The sequence below is a fragment of the Rhea americana genome, unplaced genomic scaffold, assembly GCF_003343005.1.
Source record: "Rhea americana isolate MKP2758 unplaced genomic scaffold, rheAme1 scaffold_286, whole genome shotgun sequence".
Classification (NCBI taxonomy): domain Eukaryota; kingdom Metazoa; phylum Chordata; class Aves; order Rheiformes; family Rheidae; genus Rhea; species Rhea americana.
The window spans coordinates 176105-202322 of NW_028186408.1; the positions used below are offsets into that span (position 1 = coordinate 176105).

A 26218-nucleotide genomic window follows, 5' to 3' on the forward strand; every position below is an offset into this window, starting at 1 on the left:
GCCCGGGCCCGCGGCCGCGGCGGGCTCCGGCTCTGCTGCGCGCCCCGCCGAGGCGGGGAGCTGCCCCTAGCCCCACATTCCCATCCAGAGGTGGAAAAAGCGAGAAGTTAGATGGTTTGCCCAAAGCCACCAGGAAGCCTGGGGAGAAGCAGAACCAAACGCAAGTCTCAAGTCTTGGAGAAGCTTCTTAAGCATCTTGCCCCAGACAACCGCAATTAGGCAACTAAACGAGAGCCAGATTTTCCCAGGGACTCGGTGACTCCCAGCAGCACGGCCTGCTTTCCACACTCCTTGGGAGCTCTTCTCAAAATCAGGGCTGAGACGGTCTAAAGTGGTGGGGCTGAAACACTACAGGACTTTGGAGAAAATGAAATGCTTGCTAAATCACTGATTCATATGTTTCAAGTTTTCCAGTTGTTAAACAACTAAAAGATATTTAACCTGCCTATTGCAAAGCAGAGAACAGCATTTATCATGGTAATATCTGCACTTGGCCATCATAATGCTGAGTCCTACGCAAGGACTGTGCAAGTCAACTCATACCTGAAAGCATTCTCAGATCACTGAAAAAATGGAGAACATTTTATGTTATGTATGTCATTTTATGGGGAACATTTACTCGTCAAGCATTTAAAATGCAGAAAGCAAGAGTAGCATCTTTGCAGCCTACAGTTACAGAAACTTCAGAGGAAACTAAATTAAGATATATATATATATATATAATTTAAAAAGCTAAAAAATTGATTTATTTTTAGCCGATGTGTGTGTACGGCAGAGAACAGGGGAAGGAAAGGGTCTTTCCTGACCCTTGCAGCAATCAACTCATGCCCTGAAGCATGAGATTTGATTACTTCTAATCAAAGGTTGCTTAACTATAAATATTACCAAGCCTAAAATTATGTCGCCCTTTTCAAAATCCAGCTACAGTTAATTAACTCTCTGGTCCCTGGAGTACATTTTTTTCTGGAGGATTTTTAACCTACATTTTGTTCTTTAATCTGTGGCACTCYTTCACCTATGTATATTTTCTTAGGGCTGTTTTTGTGTGTATCGGGTTTTTTTGGGGGGCGTGAGTGTGTGTTTTGGGTTTTTTTGTTTGTTTTCTTTTAAGATGATTAATTGGTAAATTCATCTTCTAAAGGACCATAGGACCTTGAGGCTATTCATTCAAGCTGCTGGGAAAAAARGCAGAAACTGTCAAGGAGGAATTCTTTTTTCTGAAGGAAAGTGCTGTTGCTTTCTGTACCAAGCAAACAAGGTCTATCACGCCAAGACTGATCATGGTCTCCAGGCAATACCATTTACTGACTGCATGACACTTCCGAGTCATAAAACTATCAGCAACTTAACAAGACTGTTCCAGTGTTGGTGGCATCCAAGCAAGGAAGAAACCATTTACTGGATGCAATCTTTGGTAAAAATGTGGTTTTAAACCAAGACTAGCAAAGTTTGAGAGATCTGCACTGGTTGGATTTTTTTTAGTTTAAAACAGCACTCTAAGAACAGCTTATTAGAATTGTAGATTAGAGCCTCGTATATCGTGAGCTGCAGTTCCTATTGACAAATGAGTGACTGTAATTAACAACCCACACGTAAGAATGCCTGGAGACTCCAGGAAAAGTTTCCTAAATCTGGGTACTGCTATATGAAAGAAATGGCAAATTTCTGAGAGAAGAATCAAGCAAACGCACAGCTTTCCCCACTTTTCCTCATCCATGCGAGCTCTGCATTTAGAAAGATCATACAAACCTAATTCTTTTTTTCCTCTATCTGTTCTCTGAAAAGAAGGACACGCTCAACGGCCTGGATACTCCTCGTTGCATCGCTCGCTCACGCTGACCACCTCTGCGACGGCGGGGCACCCCACGCTTGGGGCGACTGCTTCGCTCGCTGAAAGCCCAGGCACGTTTTGCCGCGCTGCTGAAACGCCGGGGCTAACTCCGCAGCTACGACAGCTGGAGACCGGCGCTCGGCTCCGACGCGCAGCGCTGCAGGAGACCGGCCTGCCCACGGCGGGCGAGCCCTCCGCCGCCGGCGGGTCATGGCTCCAGACACGCCACGGGCTGCCCGTCCCTCGCTTCACCCCCCAAAGCAAAGCGCTGGGGCCCGCGCGGCAGCTCCTTTCCCCCACCTCGCAGCCCTCCGCCRCCGCCTTTAGCGACAGCGCTTCCTACAAACGTGCATCTGCCGCTTCCCGGGGAGCCTCCTCCGCGGGCGCCGGCGCCCCGCGGCAGCACACGGGCAGCAGCCGCGCGGTGGAGAGCTGCACCGAGCCTCCCGGGAGGGACTAATTCCTCCTGAGAGGAGCTGCTTACTCTATTTATCGCTGTACCGTTGACTTTATTTGAAACACCCCRAGGCTAGACCTTAGCTAGAGACGCGCCGCACGTCAAGCTGAAGCATAGGCACTTGTAACTCGGAGCGCGAGCTCTGAGCTAGAGGCTGCTCCGCGTGGCGGTGCTGTCGAGGCTGCGCTTTGCAAGGAGTTCCCATGATAAAACATACCTGGTCCTCAGTCTGCTGGCAGGAGTCCAGTATCTGGCAGAAAGCCCACGCAAAGGACAACAGAGTAGGAGGAACTTCTGTGCCCTTTGTGGATCTGAAAGGCTTTTTATGTAGGAAAAAATGCTTCAAATAACAGTCCAAACACCCCAGAAAGATCCTCACAGCTTGTACAAACCCGTGTCTCTTCATTAAAGCCAACTGAGTCATGCCGAGCTATCTAGACGAACGGGAGACAATATCCCCACGTAGTCACACAGGGAAAACACGGCACAGTCAAGCTTCTGCCCAGATTCAGTTTTGAAAGCACAAATACGCCCAGGCAATTAACTACGGATGGAAATGAGGACGATTTGCGCTGTAAAAGATGCCTAAAAATAGATCCTAATAAAACAGTCTGGGGCTTCACTGCCTTCAAATGTCTTTTTATTACGGAGTCTAGCCCAGSTACCTGAAGCAGCCACGGTGTCTGGGAACCCAACCACAGTGCCGTGGGCATCACTACAGCCTGCACCTGACTGCAACGCTGCTTGATAGCCCTGCACTTTGGCATCAGGGTCTGGGCTGTTTGTTCCAGCTCTTCAACGGAGCTGGTGGCAAACCCCAGAGACAAGCCTTAGCGTCCCTGCTGTTCTGCCACCCTTCACTTCAGCACCAGCAACAGCAGCCCAGCTCCTAACCCTCTGCACCAGCACGGAAGCAAACAGTCTCCTCCTGAGCTGCTCACCTCAGCTCCCTTCACAAAAGGGACATACATCTTCTGGTTTTCCTTCAGCTTCTCCCTCTTGACTTTTCTGCAAGACCTAGAACTTCACTGTGATAAAACTGATCCACTTAAAGACGACTTTTAGCACTACAATTTTGGTTGTAGTTTCCATCTCCTTTACTCATTTGTCTTAGATGTGGCAACAAACCAATCCATAGAGCAGCCCGCTGCTGTTCCTGAAGGGTTTAAAGGCGATTTAAAGAGGAGAAGTACCTACTCAGAGGTGATGGAAACTGCACATAGAACATCTTTCTGCTTTCAGCCACAAAAATGAGGATGCACCTGATCCTCATGAGAGTTTACCTACTTCAAATACAGAATAATCAATAGGACCGGAGGTAACTTTAGGATCGCCTGGCTTCCCCAAGGCAAATTCTATACTAAATGCTTTGGACTTTAGAAAGCTCTAGCTGCAGGAGATCATAGTGTATTGCATCCATAGTAGGATGAAGCCAGTACTTTAAGAYGAAGAAAAATGCCATTTCCACGCGGTTCTGAAGCCAGAGCCAATATGCATTGACAAAGTAAGGAAACACACAGTAACATGCTTTCGAAACGACATGAAAGAGGCCAAAAAACATTCAAATAATTTCTCATTTGTAAATTTATATGAGCTGTCCTGAACCACAAAGCTAGGAAGCTGAATCCAAATCTGGACTCCTGTGCTTGTGCACTCACGAGGGTATGTTTGTGTTGGTTGAGGCTCGCTCATAACCTGCAGTTGTAACGAAAAACCTCTTTTTTTTGCCAGATACTGATGAAAGAAGTTTGTATGTAGCATAAATATGAATCAATTACTTTGTTGTTCATGTAGCCACCATAAAAYTCAGTGAAGGCCAGCTCTCATACAGTGGCAGCTCCAGTTCTGCCAACGTATGCCTGTAACAACTGAGGGAAGAGTCAAATCCATGTGGGTGGCTGAGAGGAAAAAGTAACACAGAAGAAAAGAAATCCATACTTAAAATATATTTTCAAGCTCCAGTTCAGTGTATTTTCAAGTCCCAACAAATGCCCCTTTATTACYATCACACGTGCGTGAGAACGCAAAGGACCAAACCACGCCTAGGATTCAGCTGTGCACTTGTCAGGACTCACACACAGAGGGAGGAAGCACTTACATCGATGAGGTCAGAGACGTCGTGGATGTAGTATTTACTGACAGCTGCGTTGGTGGCTGCCAGGTTCAGCAGATAGTCATTCCTGGCTTTAGTACACTTTAGCTTGTTTTCAGAGTATTTGGCTTGTCTCTGGAAAAGCAAAACAGAGTGTCAGAGTGCAAACAGGATGCTCCCTTCACAGTTGCTCTTGCTGCAAGGCCCCAGAGCTCCCTGGAGCCTGGAGGTGACACGTTAATTAACAACATTTGGTATCAGGTACAAAAACAGGTACCTTTGCCAGGACGGAGGAGAATTCATCTGAACATCCGCGGCTCATTCAGCCAATGCGCAATATGTGCGTTCTGCTCAGATGTGCCCAGCATGTTCAGAGCACAGCTGCCGTCCTTTAATCTGTACATTCATAGAGGTTTTGGCATCAATCAAAATTAGAGTCCAAATTTTCCTCCCAGATATGCTGACATACATCTGGATTTACTCCAAATTTATGCAGCTGTATCAAAGTGGAAGCTGGCCCAAAAGCTCAAGCTACAAATTTTAGAACAAGACCCAAAATTGAAAACTGTACAAATGCAGATGTGCTTGGATCTGGGGCGTTTGTTCAGGGAGATCACTAGTCTAAATGTTTAGCACAAAAGATTAACCCTTCAAAGAGGCTTTCTGATAGATTTCCTGGCTCCATGAAAGCAAAAAGGTCTGGAGCTAAAATACTTTGCCACATAGGAAGCCTTTGGACAGCACCCCTGACTCCAGCCTGGTTTCCACCATCTCCTTCCTCTTCTTTCCTTCCCACTCACTCACCTTTTCCTTCATCTTCTCAATCTTCTTGACGGAGCTCCGTCGCTGAGGCCTGTCCTCATGTCGCAGCAGGTTCACACTGATGTCCCCTGACTTGTTGAACTGTTTTTCTTCCTGCTTCTCTGCCTCTTTCAGCTTGCTCTCAGCGCTGATGCTTTCCGCATGATACATGTGGTAAGTTTTCATCACCTAAGGAAACACAGATTTGTGAGTCTCCTACTCTGTGAACACAAGAAGCACTAGTATYTGTGTATGAGGCCAACATGATAGTTGTAAGCTGTAAACAGCATGGGGCAGAGCCTCTGATATGCCAAAGCTGTTTGAGGCCACTATGGCACTTATAAGGAAAAACATGGGGGGAAGAAAAAGCCCCCTAAAATTAACCCTAGCACTAGTCCTATTTACAAAATGCGTAGATTTGGCATAAGAACAGTTATTCCTTGCTCAGTACCTGCTGCGGGGGTACAGATCAAGAYATGCCTTCTAGCAGCTACCTGCTATTCACATTGCACTGTTTCTCTGGCCATGGAGAAATGGGAACTTAGTACTTTGCAGCGGGGACAGGCAAACTGGCTTCTCTATGACTGAGACTGTGGAGAGCCCAAGAATCATTCTCAAGTCACTTTTGACCCAACCTGACATTAGACATCATCCTGAAGGTGGAAGAGGTGCAATGTCCAAGCAAAAATGGAGCTCRTCTACTGTGACTACTTAATTCTAGTTTTACTACTGCCAGTAAGAAGAGTTAATGCCATGTTGGACTGCAGCAACACTCTGACTCCGGATACATGAAGCTGGTCTATTGCAAGGAAAACTCCTCATGGCACAAATTCTATTACAGCGTTTACTTTCGAAAATAAAAGCCCAAAGGGCACATTGTGATCATTTTAATAGTGCTGGCAAGAAGGACACATCTGCTCTTCTTGCTTTATGCCTTTAGTCACACTGTCCCCTTTCATCAACCTCCTTCAGGATTTGGATGTTTTATTTCACATTGCCTTGACAAGGCTCGAGACGCCTGACTTAGCTCTGCAGATCAGAGTTTCACAACAACTGCCTGGGCACTGCCAGCCGTGGGACTGAGATGCACAAGCTACTCGAAGGGTGGACCCCCTCCACTGACCCAGGCAACAGAGTGGACCACCCCAAGGCAGTATCTCCCTGTACTTCTCCTTTTCTATAAAGGAGGTACATTCTGCATCAGCTGCTACCTAGTGKGGTCTGCTCCCTTGCTGAGGCAGTGGCATGCTGCTGCCTCTTTCCTTTTGATGAATCTCCTACTAAAAAAAGGGGGGTTGCAACAACAGCAGTGAGGAAGTCCCTGTTGGTCCCATCATGTATAAACCCTGATGCAGGAAGACAAGAGTACTGATGAGCACATACAGGTGTCTTACAGTCCTGCCTCCTGTGTAGCTGGGAGTGGGTTGTTGCCATTAGATCTAAAACATCAACGACACTTTAGCAGGCTTTGGTTTGCTGAAGACACTCCAGCCCGTTCTCCATGGTGTTATACAACTCCATACTGCACAGGGATCCTGCTGACCAGAAAAGGACTGCAGACCACACTATTTTACAATATAATTCCCCTGAAACAGTCTGAGATTAAAAAGTAAGATAAATGGAGTATGTGAACAGCCATCCCACGTACAGTACAGCAAGGAGGGTATCAAAGGCRTCAGAGCAGACCCAGACAACCCCAGTTGATGGCATCTTCTGAGAGGTTTAAAGAGTTTTCCAAAGCCTTTCCAAAAAGGAGCTGTCCAAACATGATGTGGTCAGACAGGCGTCCACACACTGACGATGTTCTAGGGACCTGCCATTTACCTCCACAAATGAGCAGCTAGCAGTGCAAAGCAAYCGAAACCCCCAAATCGGGTTTGCCAGTAGAATGGCTTTGGGAAGAMGACTGAGTATGGGACTGAAACAGAAATAATTTCTACTGCTGCGAGGCTTATGGATGGACTGTAGCCCCACAGGCAAATACCGTGATTCCACCCCTGTTCCGTCCCACTACCTAAAAGCTTTAACACAACCGAACTATCCAAGCCACTACGAAACAGTGTCTTTCAAGTTGTCCTTACCAATTATTGAGATGCCAGTAYGATCTCAACACTGACACGCTCAAGGCAACGAAACGACGGCAGGAAGGAGCGCCGTGGCTCACGCCGGAGGGGTTGGGATGCTGCAGGTCGCCCCTGCCGCAGCGCGCACGAGGCGCGTCGGCTGCCCCCCGAAGTCGAGAGCCGCGTCCCACAGCCGCTCCCCCGCGAGAGCCCGGACCGGCCAGGGCTGCAACGGCACCTCGGCAGCGCGCTGCCCGCGGCCTCGCCAGCGGCCCGYATCGGCACCCGGCACGCGCTGGCTGCGACCGCAACTCACGGCGCTCGCGTGCCGAGCGCCTGGCTCTCGGCAGAGCAACGCCCGTCCGCGGAAACCGAGATTCACGTCCCAAAGCGGAGATATTCAAACCGCCAGCGCTTCTCAAGGCCTGGTCTTGGATTCAGGGCTGGTTTTGCTCTCTCTCCGGGCGCTCGTCCCAAGAGCCGCCGCGGGCGGCTGCCGCCGTGCGCCTCCACGCTCTGCGCCTCCGCTCGGCCCCAGCCCGGGCCGGGCTCGGCCCCAGCCCGGAGCACCGCAGCCCGAGAGGCGCGCCGAGCCGCCCCTCGAAGGAACCGCCTCAGCTCTTGTGTCCTGCCAAGTGCGTTACGCCGCGAGCCCCACACGCAGGACGAGGGCGAGCAGGGAGCAGGGGACCGGCCGCCCCACCAGCTCCCGCCTGCGCTCGGAGGGACTGCTGCAAACGCCCAGCACGGTCACAGCGGGGAAAGACAACAACAGCTCCGGCCTCGAGCGCGCCCCGTTACGAAACCAGGCTCTGCCCGCGGCTGCAAAATCCCACCGCGGCCCCCGGGCAGGCGCCGGGCTCGGGGCTGCCCTCCCACCCGGCCCACGCACCGCCGGCCCCGCTCAAAGCGGCGTGGCTTTAATCAGTCATCTTCCCTACCTGCACAAACAGCTCCTTCGTTCCTCCCGGACCCAACGCGCTTCCCTAGAACAAGCTTCTTACAGAGCTCCATTTATACCTAAATGTAAAGCAACACCAATCTTTTGCAACAGAAATGCTGCTATGTCAGAAAAACGGACAAAATCACACGGGCAGAAACAACATCAGCTGGAGGGGGAGGGAAAAATTCCAGCTTTACATAGCATAAGTCAAGTATTACCAATACCTGCTGGCAAACAGGTCCTCCTGAATTAAAGGCAAGCAGAGCTGAACTAAAACGATGTCCTCCTAACTCAGCAAAAGCTCCCGGCAAACGTCAGCCGAGCTGTCAATGCTGCCAGGCAAAAGTGGCCCCAAGACTCTGCCACAGACGTCAAGGTCAAATAGTCCCCCCCCAGCTCCATCACCACCTGCATTTCAGCTCTAAATTCAGTCCTCATTTTGTCCCCCACTCGGCAGGCAACTTCAGGCTGGCCCCTCACCTAACCAGCTCGAGGCTGGTCCCAAACTTGCACCCGTCTCGCTGCCAAGCGTGAGAGTAAGCTGGACTTCGAGCACAGCTGAACTCACTCATATTTTTGGATGGAAACGCCATGAAACGCTGYCATTGTTGAGGTGAATTTGCAATGCACACAAGTTAAAAGGGAACATGAACCCACAAAAGCGGAATAAGTCTGCAAAAGCCTTATTGAAGAAAATACAGAGTTTTCCACAGCTGCGGTTGTCAAAAACCTAAGAGTGTTTCACTTGGGATAGGTTAGGCTAAAACATATGATCTCTTTTTCCTGCCAAGCACAAACATCAGGCTCCAAACRCCTTATCAAAGAGCAGACACATGCCATCTCTGAGACTTATAATCCTAGGCAACTGCAMGACGTAATAAGTAAAGACTTGAATCTTGTTTCTGGGCTGCTTAACTTCAATCTTGCAAATTTTAATGCAGGGTTGAGCCACATGTTTCAAACTGCAGGTTTCTCCAGCTCCATGAGAGGCCCCAACACAATGCAACTGTGTTGCTGCAATGGAGCAGCCTAACAATTAAACGATGGCTCAATCTGCATGACTTCTGTAAGCTCTAAAGATTATGACATGATTACCTAGCCAGAAAGATTTCAGTGCAATTATTTAATCARCTGTCTTTGTTCATCCAAGCCTACCTCAGCTCAGTCACTAGCCTGATCCACATTCTGTTATAATCCTTTTTTTCATATCAACTTCAACTGCTTTGGTTACTGCACAGAAAATATYAAGCACCCAGACTGAAAGACAAGATTCCATAATGCAGAGTGCATAAGGGATGCCCCAAACCCCCCCATGCCGGTAACTTTGCACAGATGTCACTGACTTATTTGCTAATGATAGAGGAACTTTCCTCAACAAAGGCCCTTCCACCTCCTCCATATTCCATCCTTGCTTGAATCTGAAAAGATAGCATGGGAATCAGGTTTAAAACCTCCCRGAAAGTCTCTTTAAGAAAATATAAAGGACTTAACACGATCATCGGTTCAAATATTTTGCCCCTGACTTCAGCATTCGTGTTGCTGAAATGAAGGTCTGTACCAGCTCACTGATAGATGAAACCATGCTCCTCATCTGATGCTGAGTAAYGCAGCTTGTGTTTGGAAATTCAGGGGTTATTCTCCTTGATTTAAGATCTGCCTTGATTCTGAATGGGAACTTCCTATACTGCAGTAATCAACCCTTTGATCTGTAATTCTCTCACGCCTCTCAGTGTTTGGAATAAAGTCATGCTGTCCCTGTCTGATGCGGTTGTGTCAGAAAGAAGAGCTGCCACAGCTGCGTCCYGGGGATCTTTCTGCAAATAAGTTAATTAGCTGCAGAGGAAGGAGAAAAATATGTTCCAATGTTCATTAGCAATTTAACAACACAAGTTGWGTTTCCCAATATTAATAATATGTTCTGGATAAAGGCCACTTCCAAAATACAGGCCATAAATGGTACTGTCTGCTGTCCTCAGCTAGACGTGCTTTATATTGCTATTTAGCTCATCATTAAGGTTCTGACTCAGTAAAGGACCTAACCACACCATCAGCCTTGAGCACATGCTTAGGCCCTCCTGAGGTCAAGGAGGCCAAAATACAAGCCCACAGGCAAGCAGGGAAGAGCATGGCCATCAGAGCACCCCGGAAAGCCCTGGCCCTCATTTCCTCGGAGCCTCTGGCGCAACCCAACGCAGATCCATGGAGTAAGGTCCAAATCTTTCCAACTGACAGAATTTGACCTTGGTCTCCTACGTCAGCGATACTAGTACTAGCAACACACTGTTCTTTTAAGAAAGCATGAAAGAAAGCATGCCCTTTCCTAAAAGACCAATGATTTCTACAGCGTGATACTTRCAGAAAACATACACTAAACGAGGAGGTATGACCTCCCCTATCGCAGTGCTCATTACAGAAGGAGAAAATTTCCTCCAGACAATTTCTGTCCTACCATACAAGGACTGATGACTATTACCATTTTTAACCTGGGTGATATATCAGCAGATATTATTCTAATTAATTCAATTCATTTCACACTTAATAATCCTCTTGAATAATACCTTGTGGCAAAGAATCGCCCAGGTTAATATCACAGTACTTCTCTGAATTTCAGCATGCTGCCTTCAGTTAGAGCCTTGTGTCTGCATTATAGCAAACAGAGTTCCAGATATCCAACAGCACATCATTAGTTCCATACATCAAATAGCACATCATTACATGGAGCTTCCAGGAAACATTACCAGAACATCGCTTTGGGGTTACTTTTTCTTATTCCAATTTTAGCCCGACTTCTTCAAATGTGAATGCATAAAACACAGAAAATGACCTGTGAGCAAAGGCATAAAAGAACCTCGAACCTTTACAAACTCAAATCTGACAATGTCTACTAAAATCTACAATCAAAATAATGGAACTGATTTTAATTCACAACTTAATTATTTCTGTGTAAAACTGTTCATGAGTGCTCTTATTTCAGAAAGTCAGTCATGTATTTCTTTTTTTAAATAAAATCAGGGCAGGTTTTCTTAGGTTTATTTCTGTCCACATTGAGAGAGTCCACAGTTACTTGCATCGAAACAGCAACACGGATGAATTAAAATTCACTTAATTATTTTGCCTTTAGTTTGAGACAGCGAATGCCTGAGAACCCTGTAAAAATATATATATATATATATATATATACGATTTCCACACAGTACATGGGATTTCCCTCTCAAAGTTCTGAAAAGCAGTCTAACAGAGCTCAAAGGTACCAGGGATATATGGTTTGGCCACAGACAGGCTAAAGGACTCTCCAGTGCTGCTGAAGACGAACGCCATTCTGCAGGAATAAGCTGTGTCTCAAGCCAGTGGTCCCTGCTCTGCCCATGTCCTGTCAGCAGCCACTGCTACTGAACGTGCTGCTCCTGGGTACCAGAACGCTGCAGCGAGCATGCAAACATCTGCTCAAAGCGAAGATGTCCCAAAACAACACTAAATGCCGGCTCAACCCGCAAGCCAAGGATACAATTAATCCTGTTTTACTTGCTTTCTCAAGAACCACTAGTGCCTGGTGGAAAGTACCAACCCCGTGTAAATGGAAAGGGGCCTAAAGACAACACTGCGTAGGAGCCACGGCAGGTGCGATCATCATGGACACCAGATATGGCACTGGATCATGCCAAAACATTTCCCTTTACGCTCAAGTGAAACAATCAGACAACATGATCCACTGTCTGATGAAAATGTGGAAGCTCTTCATTGTAGGATAGCTGGTGAATTTTCCTCTGCTTCAGTCAAAACCAGTGAAATGTCTCTACTGAAAAAAGAACTGGCTGTGCCACAAGATGGCATGAGGGAGAGAGACAGACTCCGAAAGTGACTGTAATGTTTAACTGACATTTTGTTCTAACAAATTAAATTGCCTCCGTTTCCCTCGCTGCACAGGTTAGACATGAATAGGAACAGTTCATTACTTACTGTGTAAAGCTCGTTGGTGACTTTCAAGAGTTCTTCATGCATCTGTAAGCCAATTTCCTTGCTCTGGAAGGCAAAAAAAGTAAGCTGAGATTCTGTTATACTCACAACGTGCATTTTTAAAAGAAAAACACATTTTGAAGGGGGAAAGTTAAACTAAGCAACTTCCAAATATTCCATGCATATTTAAATCCATTTTCCAGCCCGAATTCACAAGAACGATCTGCACGCCCTGTGGTTGGTGCTAGGCAGAGCTACGTGCAGCGTCAGCAGAGCTGGGCTGGTGGGTCCTCCTGCGGCGTGGCAGTGCCCGAGCCCACGCTCCTCGGCCAGTGGGGCAGGACCCCCTCCGGCGAGGGGGACAGCAGCCACCACCCCAGCGCTCAAGTAACGAGATGGCACACTTTTTCCCTGACTAGCTGATCAGAGGAACTTGGTTGGTTTTCAGAGATGTTGGAGCACTGGCAGGGTACAACAGGGCAGAAGGGACAGACCCTGGAAACAGTGGTGATCTGGTCAAACAGCAAAGAAGGGAATTGTCCTCCCCTTCTTTTAGAAGGGACTTTTAGGAACTGAACCAAGATGTGAATCACAGCGAAGCACAATGTATTTGTTCCAGACTCTACCAGCTCTTGCATCCAAGCGAATCCTGGTAATTCCTAGCAAATGCATTCACACCCATCCCACAGAGAACAAAAACACAGCAACTTATTTATGCTGCCGCTCTCTAGCTGCATTTTTCACATTGCTTTTGTGCCTGCAGGGTTTTTGTTTCCTTCTTTCGGTGTGCCATGGAGCGGGTGGATCCTGGCAGCAAAGTCAGTTTCTGGTAATGCCTTTCTTAAATACTTTCTGCCACCTCGGAGATTTGCCCTCTGGTGGCTCCCCTGTCACATGCAAAATTTTCCATGCTTTGCTCTGTACTGGAGTTAACAAAACTGTGTACATTTTAATTATAGATATCATTTTATAAATGAAACTGCCCCGCAGCATGAAAAATGCCTCAGGGGCCTTATTTACAACATTTCACAAATCCTGTCTAATATCCTTCCTGCCTCAGAAACTAAAAAGACAGCACCAACAGGGCTGCCAATCCACGTCTGGGCTCTGTTTTTTTCCATTTATAAACATTAAAACCAAAATACAGATTGTCTCCTCTTCCAGTCTGCCTAAGAGAGTGGCACTGGGAACTTTAAACCAGCATTTTCATTCCCATTTATTTTCCGTAAGTCCATATCAAAATAAAATGCACAATTATAAAGATGAATACATATGCTAAAGCAAATCCACACACTATTTCAGAATTGCTGCATTTTTGCTTGAGGTCTGTGTTTGTCCATGGAACACCCAACCTGGGCTTCAGAGCACATCTTGCAAATCCACAGAGACGAATCTGGAATTACAGACAATCCCGTTCTGCTCTTCCACTGGCAAAATTCATTTCTAGCCCAGAGTCAACTTTGTGGACCTATTATTTTCCACACTTCTCCATTTCTGATACATGTTCCATATTGAGACTGGCAGATTGCAAGAAAACAGGGTATGCTCCATAGCCAGGAGTGATTTTTATAGCTTGACTTCTCATATTTTTCAACAAACGTAGCATTACTGCAAGTGGGTAAGTGGCTGTTGCACTTCCTCACTGAACTGGCTGCATGTTAGTGCTCCCCTGTATAGCTGTAATCTTTATACAATGAACATTTGGGGGTACATGAATCACATTTGCATTTTCCAGCCATGCAGTATCATTCCCATTTTGACAGCTTTGTTCAAGACAGCTGCTGCCGGACTTGCAATTTCACATGCTACTTCAACATTTCAGCATGAAGATTATCAGGGCTTCCTGGACTGAGCATTTCAACTCTTGCTTTCACCTTGACTATGACCCATCTTCCCCGTTTCCTTTGTCTTCAGCAGCTCATTTTCACTGTTTCRACCTGAGTGAATCAATTCTCTCTCAGAAAGGATATATACCAGCAAATAACCACACCAGTTATATAATAAAGTTTCCAATTTCGCAACAGTAACAGCCAACGTTTACTAAGCTTAGGAGAAAACTGACTATGAATGTACAATTCAAGGCATCCTCCCCCCTCAACCCCTTTCTGATGAGATCCTATTATCAATTCATATTTTCTTCTTTTTGCCAAGCAAGATGAAGCAGATCTGGTCGTCTATCTCCTACAATATGAACAAGATATTTCAGGAGAAAGGCCACTTGTTAGGGAGCTGCTAATCATTTAAGCTTGGCTGCAAATCAAGTCAACTCCTACTCAAAAATCCAGCGGTTGGATGCTACTGCAGATGTGCATGTACCGCTTTCCTGCTTCCCTTGTAATTACAGCCCAAATCTCCCTGTGGAATCTTCTTGGCCAAGAAACACTTACTATAATTTGAAGATGTGTTTAAACTAAGTATAGAACAGTGTCTCCACTTCACCTCCTCCACCCCCCAAAAAACCTAAGCAGTTTATTTTAGGTTTCCTCAAATAACTGAATGTGGGCTTTATTGGTTGGGTGACTAAAGGTGCCCACAACACAGAGAGGCCTTCCAATCAAAGCTAACCGGGCAACCTACATACATGAAATGCTTAAGCTTACATTATTAGAAGTTAAGAGTTTCATGTAAAGCACTAAGCAAGGAATTTAAAGACTAAAAGCACTATGCTTTCAGTGAACATACAGTAATTACAGTTCATCTCTGAATTAGTATCAGAATACTTGAAAGAGTCAAACTTTCAGAAGTCACGAGTGATTCATGCTGCTGCCATTCTCATATGAGTGAGATGCCAAAAAGATGCCAACTACCAGAACGCGCTAAGTAGCCCCAGCCATCTGGAAGCCGGGTCTGCTAGGAACTCCCGCTCCCCTCCCTCCCCACCGAAACGGCATGCACGAGCTGCTCTGCAAAATCTCAGCTGTAGCTGGCTAATAAGCAACAGAGATGTTAAAATGTGTATCTCTCAAAGATAAAATGGTAACCTCCAGCCTGCGAGTTATTTTGGCCCTAGTCAAAAACGATGGTCTTCGGCCCCAAAGCCTCTAAGCAGGCTACAGTCCCCATTCACCTCTGAAGCCCCCAGCTGGCCTCTGTTTGCACTAACCACCCCAGACCCAGCACCAAGCCTTTCCCAAAGTAAACAGAGGAGCATGGGCTTGTGGTAAAGGCAAGAGCCCAAAGTCAGCTGCAGCTCCTGCCTCTGCCCCAAATTTCCTGTGCAACTGAAGGAAAGGCAACGAAGCCATAATTTTAAAACCTAAATTTAGACTCTTAGAGCAACAAAAAAACAGATCTGTTGTCAAAAGCGTGTCATTCTCATGAGTCACACTGACACTGAGGGACCACAGGTGCGTACTGCTTTTAAAGACCTATTTGCTTAAGGACATTATCATCCAAACGCTCTAGATGCTGCATTGAAGATGAAGACTRAAATGCTCTTCAGCATTGTCAAAAACCTCCCAGAGGTGGATCTAATTTTAACTGTTCTGTCATGTTCTCTTGATTCCCTGTAAGGATCTTTCTCTCCACCAGCCCCAGTGTCTCTCCCCAGTGGGTGATCTACCAGCACTAAACTATCTCAACAATCTCCAAAATCCAGATTATTTCCCAGTGGCTGGTGTACAGAGACCAGACACCCAAGATCGCAGTACCCAACTTCATGATCCTGCAGTCTGTTCCAAATGCAGGCATGGCAGAAGCTGAAGAACTCTTATCTCTCTGAGTTTGACATCGTCCCTTCTTACAACAGAAAAATTACATTTGCGTATTTATGGGAGACAAAATCAAAATGTCATGCAGCACATTCTAATTCACTGGCACCATCTGCAAAACCCAAACTCTAATTTAGCTGCCTGCTTTATATCTTCCATTCCTATTTAGAAAACATAGCTGCTGGGTGGGATAGCAGTGAGTCCAGCTTAGCAGGTTTTATTAAAATTCTTGCTGCTGCAGACAAAGAAGAAGTAATAGAAAGAACAAACACAGACTATTGACAAAGAATACTTCCTTCCAGACCAACACCACTTCTTTATTACGTCTCCACCCAGAACACTGCAGTACAGGACATAATTAAATTCACTGTCATAGCACGTAATTAAATCCCTGGTTGGGGAATAATGCAGCACAGTTATTTCAGACACAGTAATGCTCTGCCTCAAACTTATTATTCCATACTTGGAAAAAGCAGCAAATACCTTTCCCTCTATCACAGCAGGAGGTAAAAGAGGGAGAAAACACCTGCTTGTGTGGAACTACAGTGCTGCCCTTGCTCAGAATTTGCATCTGCCAAGAGAACGTGCTGTGAGATTTAAGCAGCAGAAGAGATTCAGTCTGACAAGAGATCAAATCAGATCTCTGCAGTGACATTTCTTAGCATCTCCATTTATTGCCTGCCTATTAGTAGCACTAACACTTGCCTTGATAATCTCCTGCTGAGCCAGGAACGTGATTCAGAGACTTGAAGCTCCAGGGAAATTTGCCCAATTGAGTTTCCTTCCTCTGCTTTCCTCATTAGCAGGGTTTGCCAGTCTGATAGAGCAGGCAGGGAGGCCATCTCTTTCAATCATTTGGCTAAGCTACAGACCAGAGATGCTTGAACATTGGACTCCGGTCCTCTGTGCTGCCTTGAGGGCTCCCCCACCTGTCTGGAAGTTCTCCTCTGCAACACCCCTGGAAGAAGCTCCACAATACACTCAAGTAACTACACAGTTCTGCCATATTTCCTGACAAGAGATTGCTTCTCACACCTCAAATGACAAGCACAGTTTCTCCAGGCCCTACATTTCCCAGGAAGGTTCCTGCTGGGAAAGAGGAGAAAATACCACAGAGGCAACATGCTCCCCGAGCTTTGCATTTGCAACCAAAGTTCACCTTACCACATCTACATATCCTCTCTGTGTCAAGGATTTAACGAGCAGAAAAAAATCCTACAATTCAGAAGTCTTTCAAATACCAGCCCATCTCCAGATCCAGTCCCAGAGGCAGCAATGCCAAAGAACCTGGTACATTCCATTAACTTCTTCCCCTGCCTCCTATTACTCTTAATTTTCACCACATGCCTCTACAATTCTGGCTTCCTTAGGGACTCAATCAACTAAAACACAATCAGGCAAAACTTCCTTGTGATGTTTTCAGCCCTGCTCAAAGAAGGAAGCAGGATTCAGAAGGAACAGCAGCCAGGCCTGCAGCCCCAGAAAACGCCGACCAAAAAAACAACTATGCAAGCCAGCACTGGAATGGCCTCCCAAAGACCGTAATTTACAGAGGCCTGAGAACTGTTCAGGGAGTGCGGAACAGCCAAAACCAATTTTCTCTCAAGTTTCTCTAGTTCTGTAACCTACACCCAAACCACACATCACCTTAAAATCCAAGTGTTCACACCAAGGGAGACCGCTGGGCTGAGCAGCAGGCCTGGCCACMAGGAGCCATCTCAAGGCAGATCAAACCCAGCAGCCACGGCAGCCCATTCAGCCCTGGGCTCTGGAAGGGAACTGCAATACAGAAACCATCCTCAGGTTTGGCTTCAGTCTGCCACTCCTGGTCCTCAGGGAGCCTCTACTTACAGAAAAGATCTGGAGCATTAACCGAGAGACCTGACATGCTAAGGTAAAAGCAATGAGAAAAACAGCAAAGGTTTCCAGCAGGCTTCACCTGACCAAATCAGGTATCTAGAGTGTCATGTCTACAGCTAAGCTAGTCATAAGGACGTGGTGGAGAGAACCAGACTAGCTGCAACTCATCCCAAAGAAACTTGTCACTGTGCTTTAGAGAACTGATAGTTTCTGGAAAACAAGAAACTGGAGGACAATTGCCCTTTGGCACTGGAACTTTAACCAGCCAATGCACCAAGTAAATGATAAAAATGCTGAGGCACATTCGATATCCCTTTGGGCTTTTCCCTCACTATAGAAGTCACCAGCAAACACTACCTAGCCCCAGTACAACTAATGAAAGATGTTAGTCTCTGGTCTCTTGAAGCCAAAAAACTCTTGCTGTGGAAATTGTAACACATGTCGTGTCTCCAGATTATAGGGCACAGAGGCAAGGCCAGGCGTCAGGAAGACACCTAATGCACTGCTGTTTGTGCCCCCACATTACCCATGCTGAGAGGCAACGTAGTCGGTGCTCTCAATTGCAGCAATGCATTAAATACTGGATTCTGAAGCATTACTGGGAGAAGAAAGATGCACAGTTCATTTAACTGCTGGGATAAAATCCAAATGGAGGAGTTTGGATTGTAGCTGTGTGAACATTTCAATGGCTTCAGTTTGCAGGGGTTCAGATGAACAACACGAGTTCAGAGGCTGAGCCAAATCATGCCCCCACCTGCCCAAATCACCCAAGAGAGGAATTCCTACCTTCTGCATCTGGGAAAAGCAGGAGAGTAAGGGGAAGAAAGAAAGCAAATCACTAAATGGGAACAAGTCCCCATTTTGTAACACCACAGTCGAAGTCCAAATCCAGACCTGACTCACATACTACAGTATCAATTACAAGCATCTCCAAGCTCTGCCTCGAGACCACATTTGGATGAAATGCAGAGTTTAGTAAACTCTATTTGCAGATATTCAAGCAGAAAAAAGTTTCCACAGTCATAACTGGGATGTATTTGGATAGATTTCAAAAATGCCTAAAAGACCAATAAAAGGCCTATGGATCAGTAAGTGACAACTATCATTGTACTTATGCATAAATGACACCACGACTGCCTACAGAGCCTCTTGCAGATGGGCAGATTTCTTCTCCGAAGCCATTCATGCCCATTCCAGGGGACACGGCGTTGTCACCGATCAAAGCAGTCCCCGATCAAAGCAGTCCCCGTTCAGCGTGTGTCCCCAAGGATGCCTTCTGCATCCAAAGAGCTACGTCCCACCAGCCAGGTCCCCTCACATACCACCCACCACGTGGACTGTAATCACACTCTCTCCTTGCACCATGAACCTGCTGCTCCCATCCGGCACCACCCCAAGCAAGCGTGCCATATTAAGGATCACCGCAAGTGAAACGCCATCTTCGTACTTTACAAGCAGCTTTTCATAATTTTCTTGTATGAATTTGTCCTAGTACTTCTTGAACATGTGAAGTTTACAGCATTCACAACATCGTCTTCCAGTGAAGAGGAGGCAATTCCCGTTCCAGAGAGTCTCACAGTTTAACTATGCATTGAGTGAGAAGGCTCTTTTGCTTTTTTTTGAACATTTTGTCTGTCATGGGGCTTTTCAAGTCCAAAAATTTTCATCCTTAAGGAGAAGGGGTCCCTTCTCCATGTCACTTGTGACTTTGCAGAACTGAATCATGCTCCCCTGGATCAGCTCTTCTTCTCTCCCCGTCTAAATAGACATTTCCAAATAAGAGACAGCCAGTACTTCTCATTCACCTTCTCTGTACTTTTGCTATAGTTTGTATGTGTTGGTAGGGAAGGAGTGGAAAGAAAAACAAACAGGATCTGAGATGTGGGTATGCCATAGACTTGCAGGGGATTAACTGCTTTTCTGGGTTTTCTGCTCCGTCCTCAGCAATTTCAAGTTTTTGATTTCCTTTGTCCCCAGTAGCGAGCACTGGGCTGACAAGCTCCTAGAACTTGCTACTTTAGCTCCAAGATCCCATCACAAAGCTCCTGCAGAGCCCAGCCTTATTCATCCAAGTTAGGAAGTTGGTTCGCTTAATGTGCATCACCTAACATTTCTCTACATTTCACACCGCACCATTTTATTACCCAATCACTTAACAGTGCAATCTAATGTACAGGTATGCACATACATGTGAATTAAGTGCACACTTGCAGGTGTTCTGTAAAAATACGTACTTTTTATTTAACAGTTGTTGCCTCTGCATCTAATTCCTCCATCCGCCAATTTTAGGAATTCAATCTCCATCAATTTTTCAATTTTCATTGTATGCTTCACCCATTTCCTTTCTTGGCTTTGCCAGAGTTTTTTTCTTTGTTTGTTTGGTTTTTTTAAACTGTGACTTAGGGCCTAGAGTTTTGTTTTTATTTTCGATATTTTTTTCAACATCTTTTAGCTTTCTCTCTGGGATTCCCAGCTGTTTCCACTTATCAGGACCACCTTACTAATAACACTTTTTTTTCCCCTCTCTTAAAAACATGCAGACTTTGGGAATTTTTTCTTCTCTCCTGCTGTTTCTCTAAAAAAGAATTTTCTCCTTTTTGGGTATGCTGAGCCAAAACGGCCAGCTGACACCCTGGATATATACTGCCTGTGGTGCCTAGGGAAAATCACAGTGGGTCCACCAATTTCACTGAGGTATGCTGATTTACCAGCTTAACATCTTTATAAATTCTCTCTGATTCTGTATAAAAATTCTCATGGAGAAAGAGTTTCAAACAGTGGCTGCAGCAAGTCTCTCTTTTTCCACTCCATCAAACCTCATCAAAAACCTAAACGCTATCATCACTGCCCTGAAAACCTAGCCCTTGCTGAGTCCTTTGCAGATTTCTACAACTTGCAGTATAACTCGATTCCCTGAGGGGCTGGACTCTGCTTTTTTCTTGTTTCACAGTGCTCTGTGATATTAAAAAGAAATGGACAATGAGAGGAGGGGTTGCATTTTTCCTTAGAAGGCCTAGCTTCAAAGCTAGCAAAGCTGTCACCTACCAAGCCAAAAAGAACTGATTCTGAAGTGGAAAATGGAAAACAAACATATAAGACAAACACCCCAATCCAAATGTTACCAGCATTAACTAAGTTCTACAGAAAAAAACCCATCATCCTGCAGGTCATCCAGCAGCAGTGAGTAGTGAATTCCTCTCTCTGCTTTGGAGAAAATGCTGCTTCCTTTAAGATTAAAATAAAGGATCTCAAGGTATCGTTGCAATGCAAAGGTGCAACTGCAGCTTGCATGAACGCTGCCAAACAGCTTGCAAAGCTGTCCTGCTACCAAATGCAGCCATAGCAGAGAGGCCACCCAGCCACGGGTTCAAGCTCCAAAGAAGGTTTACAGCCTGCAAAACCGAATTTGCCAGTGATTTGAGAAGTGTAATATAGTTTCTTCTCCCCCACCATTTGACAGTCCATTTCATATCTTCCATAAGCCCTGCAGCGGCCAACACAAGCCATCGTACTGGCCTCAGCTGGAGTCAGATCAGGCCTGCAGTTGGCTCAACTAAATCTCTCCTACTCAAAAACACTAAAAACTTAATCCCCACTCGCTCAGAGCCTCAAATTTTTCCATCCTTCTTGGGCCTGGGGTAAGCCAAAAGGCTTTCCAGCCGGCCATGATCAAATGTGTCTAATCGATGACTGGCCGAACACCAGGATGAGCAGAGCAGACCATATGCTGCAGGTCACTGGGAGGGTAAAACACTTCAGTGGAGACGAACAAAAACGCAGAGCCCCGGTTTACTGATGAATGGCCCACAACAGTGCTAAGCGTGTCCAGCGAAGGTAAGGGGAGAAGCAGCTCAGCGCTCAGCATCTTTGTTGGCAAATTACCACCCTACTGATCAATTGCTTCTCAATTATGCACATCCTCGTACCCCAGATACTGCGTAGCCTTTTCTTTGCTGCAGTTGTTTACATTTACATAATGAAAGTGCAAAACACAAAACCTTCCAGCTCCTCTGTGTACCCACAGCATGTCACAACCCATTAATAAATTCTAGATGGGAGGAATTAAAAGTGACATCTCTGGAAAAAAATGTTACTCTAATTTACCATCAAAGAGCAATCTACAACAAAACCAAACAGCTGAACCACAACTGCAGATGCCCTTAACCCTTCTGGAGCCGGTTTGTTTGCCTAACAGTCCTYGACAGCACAGTCTCTCCAGGAGAAGGGCTTGCAGCACTTCACTTACTATATTCAAACTCAGACCAGATAAAACACTGAAAGATACCTCCTCTAAACAACCTAGTACCAGCTGAAGGACTAGACCAGATGTCTTAACAAGCCTTTTACCAAGATGCTCTTATTCCCATACCTATGCCTAAATCTTCTCACCAAAGAACTGCTGGAAAATGAGAAACACAGCTCCAGATCCTCTCTTGGGCACAGTACACAAGAGGTTAAAGAAAACAACCTGCCTGTCCCCAGAAGTGTCAGCCTCCCTATCTACATTAAGGGCAAATGATGACACAAAACAAGTCTTTTCAGTGATTTAGCTGATCATTATTTCCATGGACACGTGAGTCCTACCACAATTTAAACCTCAAGGGACAAATGCAAGCGAAATCACAGATCTCCACAACTCAATTGCACAGCCTTCCTCTGATTAAAAGCAGGTGCTGGCTTTGGCAGGCTGCAGATGGAGTCAATACTACTTTACCTCTGCAGGCAGAGGATGGGGGAAGGGAGAAACAAGGAGGAACAATTTCTATAAAATATAAGCATTATGTCTTAAAGCTAAATTTTAAATTCAAACTGGAAGAGGGAGGAAGAGAGGGAAAGGAAACACACACACAAAAAAAATCCTGCTGAATGCATGAAATATTTTATCATCTTTTCTTAGTAGATAGACTTACTATGGGGAAAATTCTTGAAACACTGTATTTATGCCCTTGCTTGAATGTTGGTTGGATGTGTCCTACTACAGTTTAAAAGGGCAAGTGATAAAATGTGATACACCATTCATGGATTTAGGAAGGGTACGCAGACAAGACTCATCTCAAAACACATTTCACAGAAAAATGCAAATGGGAGGGAAATTTTGAGACTGATTTAGAACCAACTTAACTGATAAATCCCAAATTTGTCCAACTTCTGGAGGGACAGGGAAAGGGGCGATAACTCGTATCATATCAGCAACCCAAATCTGTTCTTATGGATTAATTTCTAAGTCAAATCTATAAACTAAAGGACTTTGCCCATGAAACGATCACATTAAGTTTACTCTCTAGTTGGCTAAAATTTTAAGATAACGACTGTTTTTAGCACATTTCTACATTTGGAAAGTCAGACATGCCACAGAACTTGCCCTGCTCACTGAACTACAGTTGTCCGGCCACCCCATGGAAAATCAGCTCTGCAGGTGCGATCAATGCAGGAAGAACACTACAGCGGCCAGAAGGTCCRTCTAGCCCCGTACGGCGTCGCTGGGGCAGGGTTAACAGCTGCCCAGGAGAGGGGCGAAGGCAAAGGGCGAGTGCTGTGCCACCGAGCACGGCCCCTGCTTCCAGCAGGGTGGAGGCCAGGGACTCCCAAGCCTGAACCTGCATCGGGACTGCAGTTTTACAGCTGTAGCTAGACCTGGACTGTGGAATCCAAGTTACACGTTTGGCATTTGAAGTCATCCTGGGACAAAAAACAACAATCTACAATATTCCAGGGGTAATGCAATATATGTAATATTAATGATGTAAAAAGAGAACTTTCCTTCTTACCTTTTCTTTCTGTCTGGTGCCTGGTGACCATCCACAACTTACATTACCAGGAAAAATGAAGTCCTGATTTCAAATCACTTTCTACAAACTGCTTATGATTTTTGTAGTCTTACTGTATTATGTAATCTGTTGTCTTTTTAAACTGAAGAATCCTAGCCTGCCTCACCGCGAGAGCTACTTCACTATGTACTGTGAGATCCTGCAAGTCTTCGATGCTCACTTTGAATTTGGTTATCACTAATAATTCTGTATCATCAGCAGACTTTGTCAGCTTATTATTCATCCCGTTTCCAAATGACTTAAGAACTCCACTGAAATTCTCCTTTGCTTTGTTTCCTGTTTTTCAACCAGTCAATACCCAGAAAACTACTCCTTCTTCAACAGCTTCTTTTCCTAAAGAACTTCAGGGAAGGACCTTTCCCAAAGCCTTTAAGGCATTGAAGATACTGTGCCAACCTACCACATGATCACTGACTCCAGTGGATTCCTGAGGCATCATTTTTCTCTTCAGAAAGCTACACTGATTCTTCCATTGTATCTGCCTGAACATCTGCTAATTCTACCCTCACTGAAGTATCACCCAACAGCCTCTTTTTAAAGTCAGATCTGCTGATCTGTTCTCTGAAAAGCCCTTCAGGAATCTTTAAAAAATAAATCAACAAAAAATTAAAAAGAATGTTTTTTTTTAAATTACATTTTCCACCTTCCATTTCTCTGGCGCTGACAGCAATTTAACCATGATGTTACGCATCACGGCTAGTCATTTGACCATTTTGTATCTCAGTTTCTTTAACGTTGCTGTGTAAGTATTATCTGGAAAGAATGATAAACGATAATCCCTTGTATGGGTTTGCTCTAAAATATCTACTAACAAATCAGCTGGGGAAAATTCTTCAAACTGGTTCCCCCACAAAGCAAACCTCTAGTCTAAGCTTTTCCATAACAAATACCAGACAAAGAACTGAGATAGCTTTTTGCTATTACCTCATATTCTTTTTGCATCTCAGTCACCGAGGCCCTCTTCACACCCCATGGCAGGTTTTTTCTTATTATTTTGGAGAAGCTTTTGTTAACTTTCATGCTTTCAGTAAGTTATCCCTGAAAATTTCATTTGGCCTAACTTGTACTGGTTTTAACATTTTCACTTTCCAGAGTTTAAGCAATTCTTTATGTTGCTCACTCAGGTAAGACCTGTACTTAGAAAGTCCTGTTACCTTTCTCTGCTATTTAACCACATTGGCTTTTTAAATACTTATTTATACTGTTCTGGGGGGATACGGGTGTGCCTGAGATACTGAAATTGTCKGCTGCAGCTGAGGTGCAACTTGGGCTCTACTTCCATCATCAAAATTCTCACTGCTTTGCTGGACCAGGATCACAAAGCCATGCTATTCTCTAATTGTTTTAAAGTCTGCAATTTCACCAGGACACTTCAAATTGTTTTATAATTCTAAACATTTTCACGATAAAAAGTATGGCTAAATTCAATCTCAATAATCTAAACGCCCCATTTGCAGATTCATCTTCCATCTTCAAATAGCCTCCAGTTTGTGCAGAAAGCCACAGTAAAGTCCTTTTTTTTTTTTGTTCGTTTGTTTTTTAAGCAGGAAAATGTAAGGATGGATCCTGACTGAACAGAACTACATCACTGTTTTGGTTACCTTTTTAAAAAGTCTGATGACATCCTCACTGATCTGTGACAGCCGGACGATGACATTGTTCATGAAAATGTCATTCAGGGTAGCATGATCTCTGCTCTCTCGACGAGTCTGCGTTAGAACCAGGTACCAGCAGTTCACTGGGGAGAGTAGGTGCTGATCTTTCCTGGAGAAACACGAAAAAAAAAAATCAAAAGGCCAAGTGAACAATTCAGAAAGGCAATTAACTTTTAAATGAATGCTATCAACGTATTACYATTGCTTTCCTCCAGAGTATAAACCTGCTGCAGTTTATCCCACCCTCAGAGAGGAGTGTGAACTCCTCCTTGCTACTTCCCATCCTCAGAAATATTGCAACATTTGGCCAGATACTTGACTACCACGCACAACAGCTGATATAAACCCAACCTGCTTCTTCAGTGCACAGCTGTAACCACTAAGGTGCCATTTTGCTGGACGTTATTTCTGAGAGCTCAGAGCTCCATCCTGCTGATCTGCAGGAAGGACATCTGGTCACAGCATCTTGTGTGCTAACATCCCTAATCTCCTCCTGCCCGGGCCTGTGATTACTTACTGCAGCGGAGCAGAAACTCCAGCAGTGTGGAACAGCAAAGCCGAGAAGATAGACAAGGGCAGTGCCAAAGAGCACCGCTCAGAATRAAAAATAGCGTATTAGGCCAATTGCCTGCTTTCAAGAAATCTCAGAAAGTCTTCGCAGTCAGCCACRAAGACAGGAGCCACAAAGGAATGGGAGATACAGCTGCAGACCCAGGATACCAGACTGCGCGCTGTAACGAGTACTCTTTGGGAGCAGAAGAGTGACTGGGATATTTAATGGGTCTTTTCCATTCCAACGCTCTTCTGATTGCGCTATGAGGCAAACGCTTCAGATGGCCTTTTTTCACAGGAAAATGTTTGCATAGCCGTTTGCATTAGACACAGATATTCTGAATCACTGAACCCATCACTAATTAATTCCTTGGTATCCATATGGGGTCTTCATCAGGGTGCAACTGCAGCGTGCACCAGCGCGGTGCTGGCTGCTCTTCTGCCGTGAGGTCCCAGAGGCCCCCGGCCCCCC

At 45.4% G+C, this 26218-nt stretch overlaps 1 protein-coding gene across 1 annotated transcript in view; it reads right to left on the bottom strand.

The window, feature by feature from the left end:
* Positions 1-26218, bottom strand: part of SRGAP3 (SLIT-ROBO Rho GTPase activating protein 3) — a 71943-nt gene that overhangs the window by 34892 nt on the left and 10833 nt on the right. The window contains exons 3-6 of the mRNA XM_085308911.1: positions 25141-25303; positions 12145-12207; positions 5185-5370; positions 4387-4515 (exon numbers count right to left, since the gene is read on the bottom strand). Coding sequence (XP_085165037.1) covers positions 4387-4515; positions 5185-5370; positions 12145-12207; positions 25141-25303 — 541 coding nt within the window. The remainder of the gene's footprint in view (positions 1-4386; positions 4516-5184; positions 5371-12144; positions 12208-25140; positions 25304-26218) is intronic.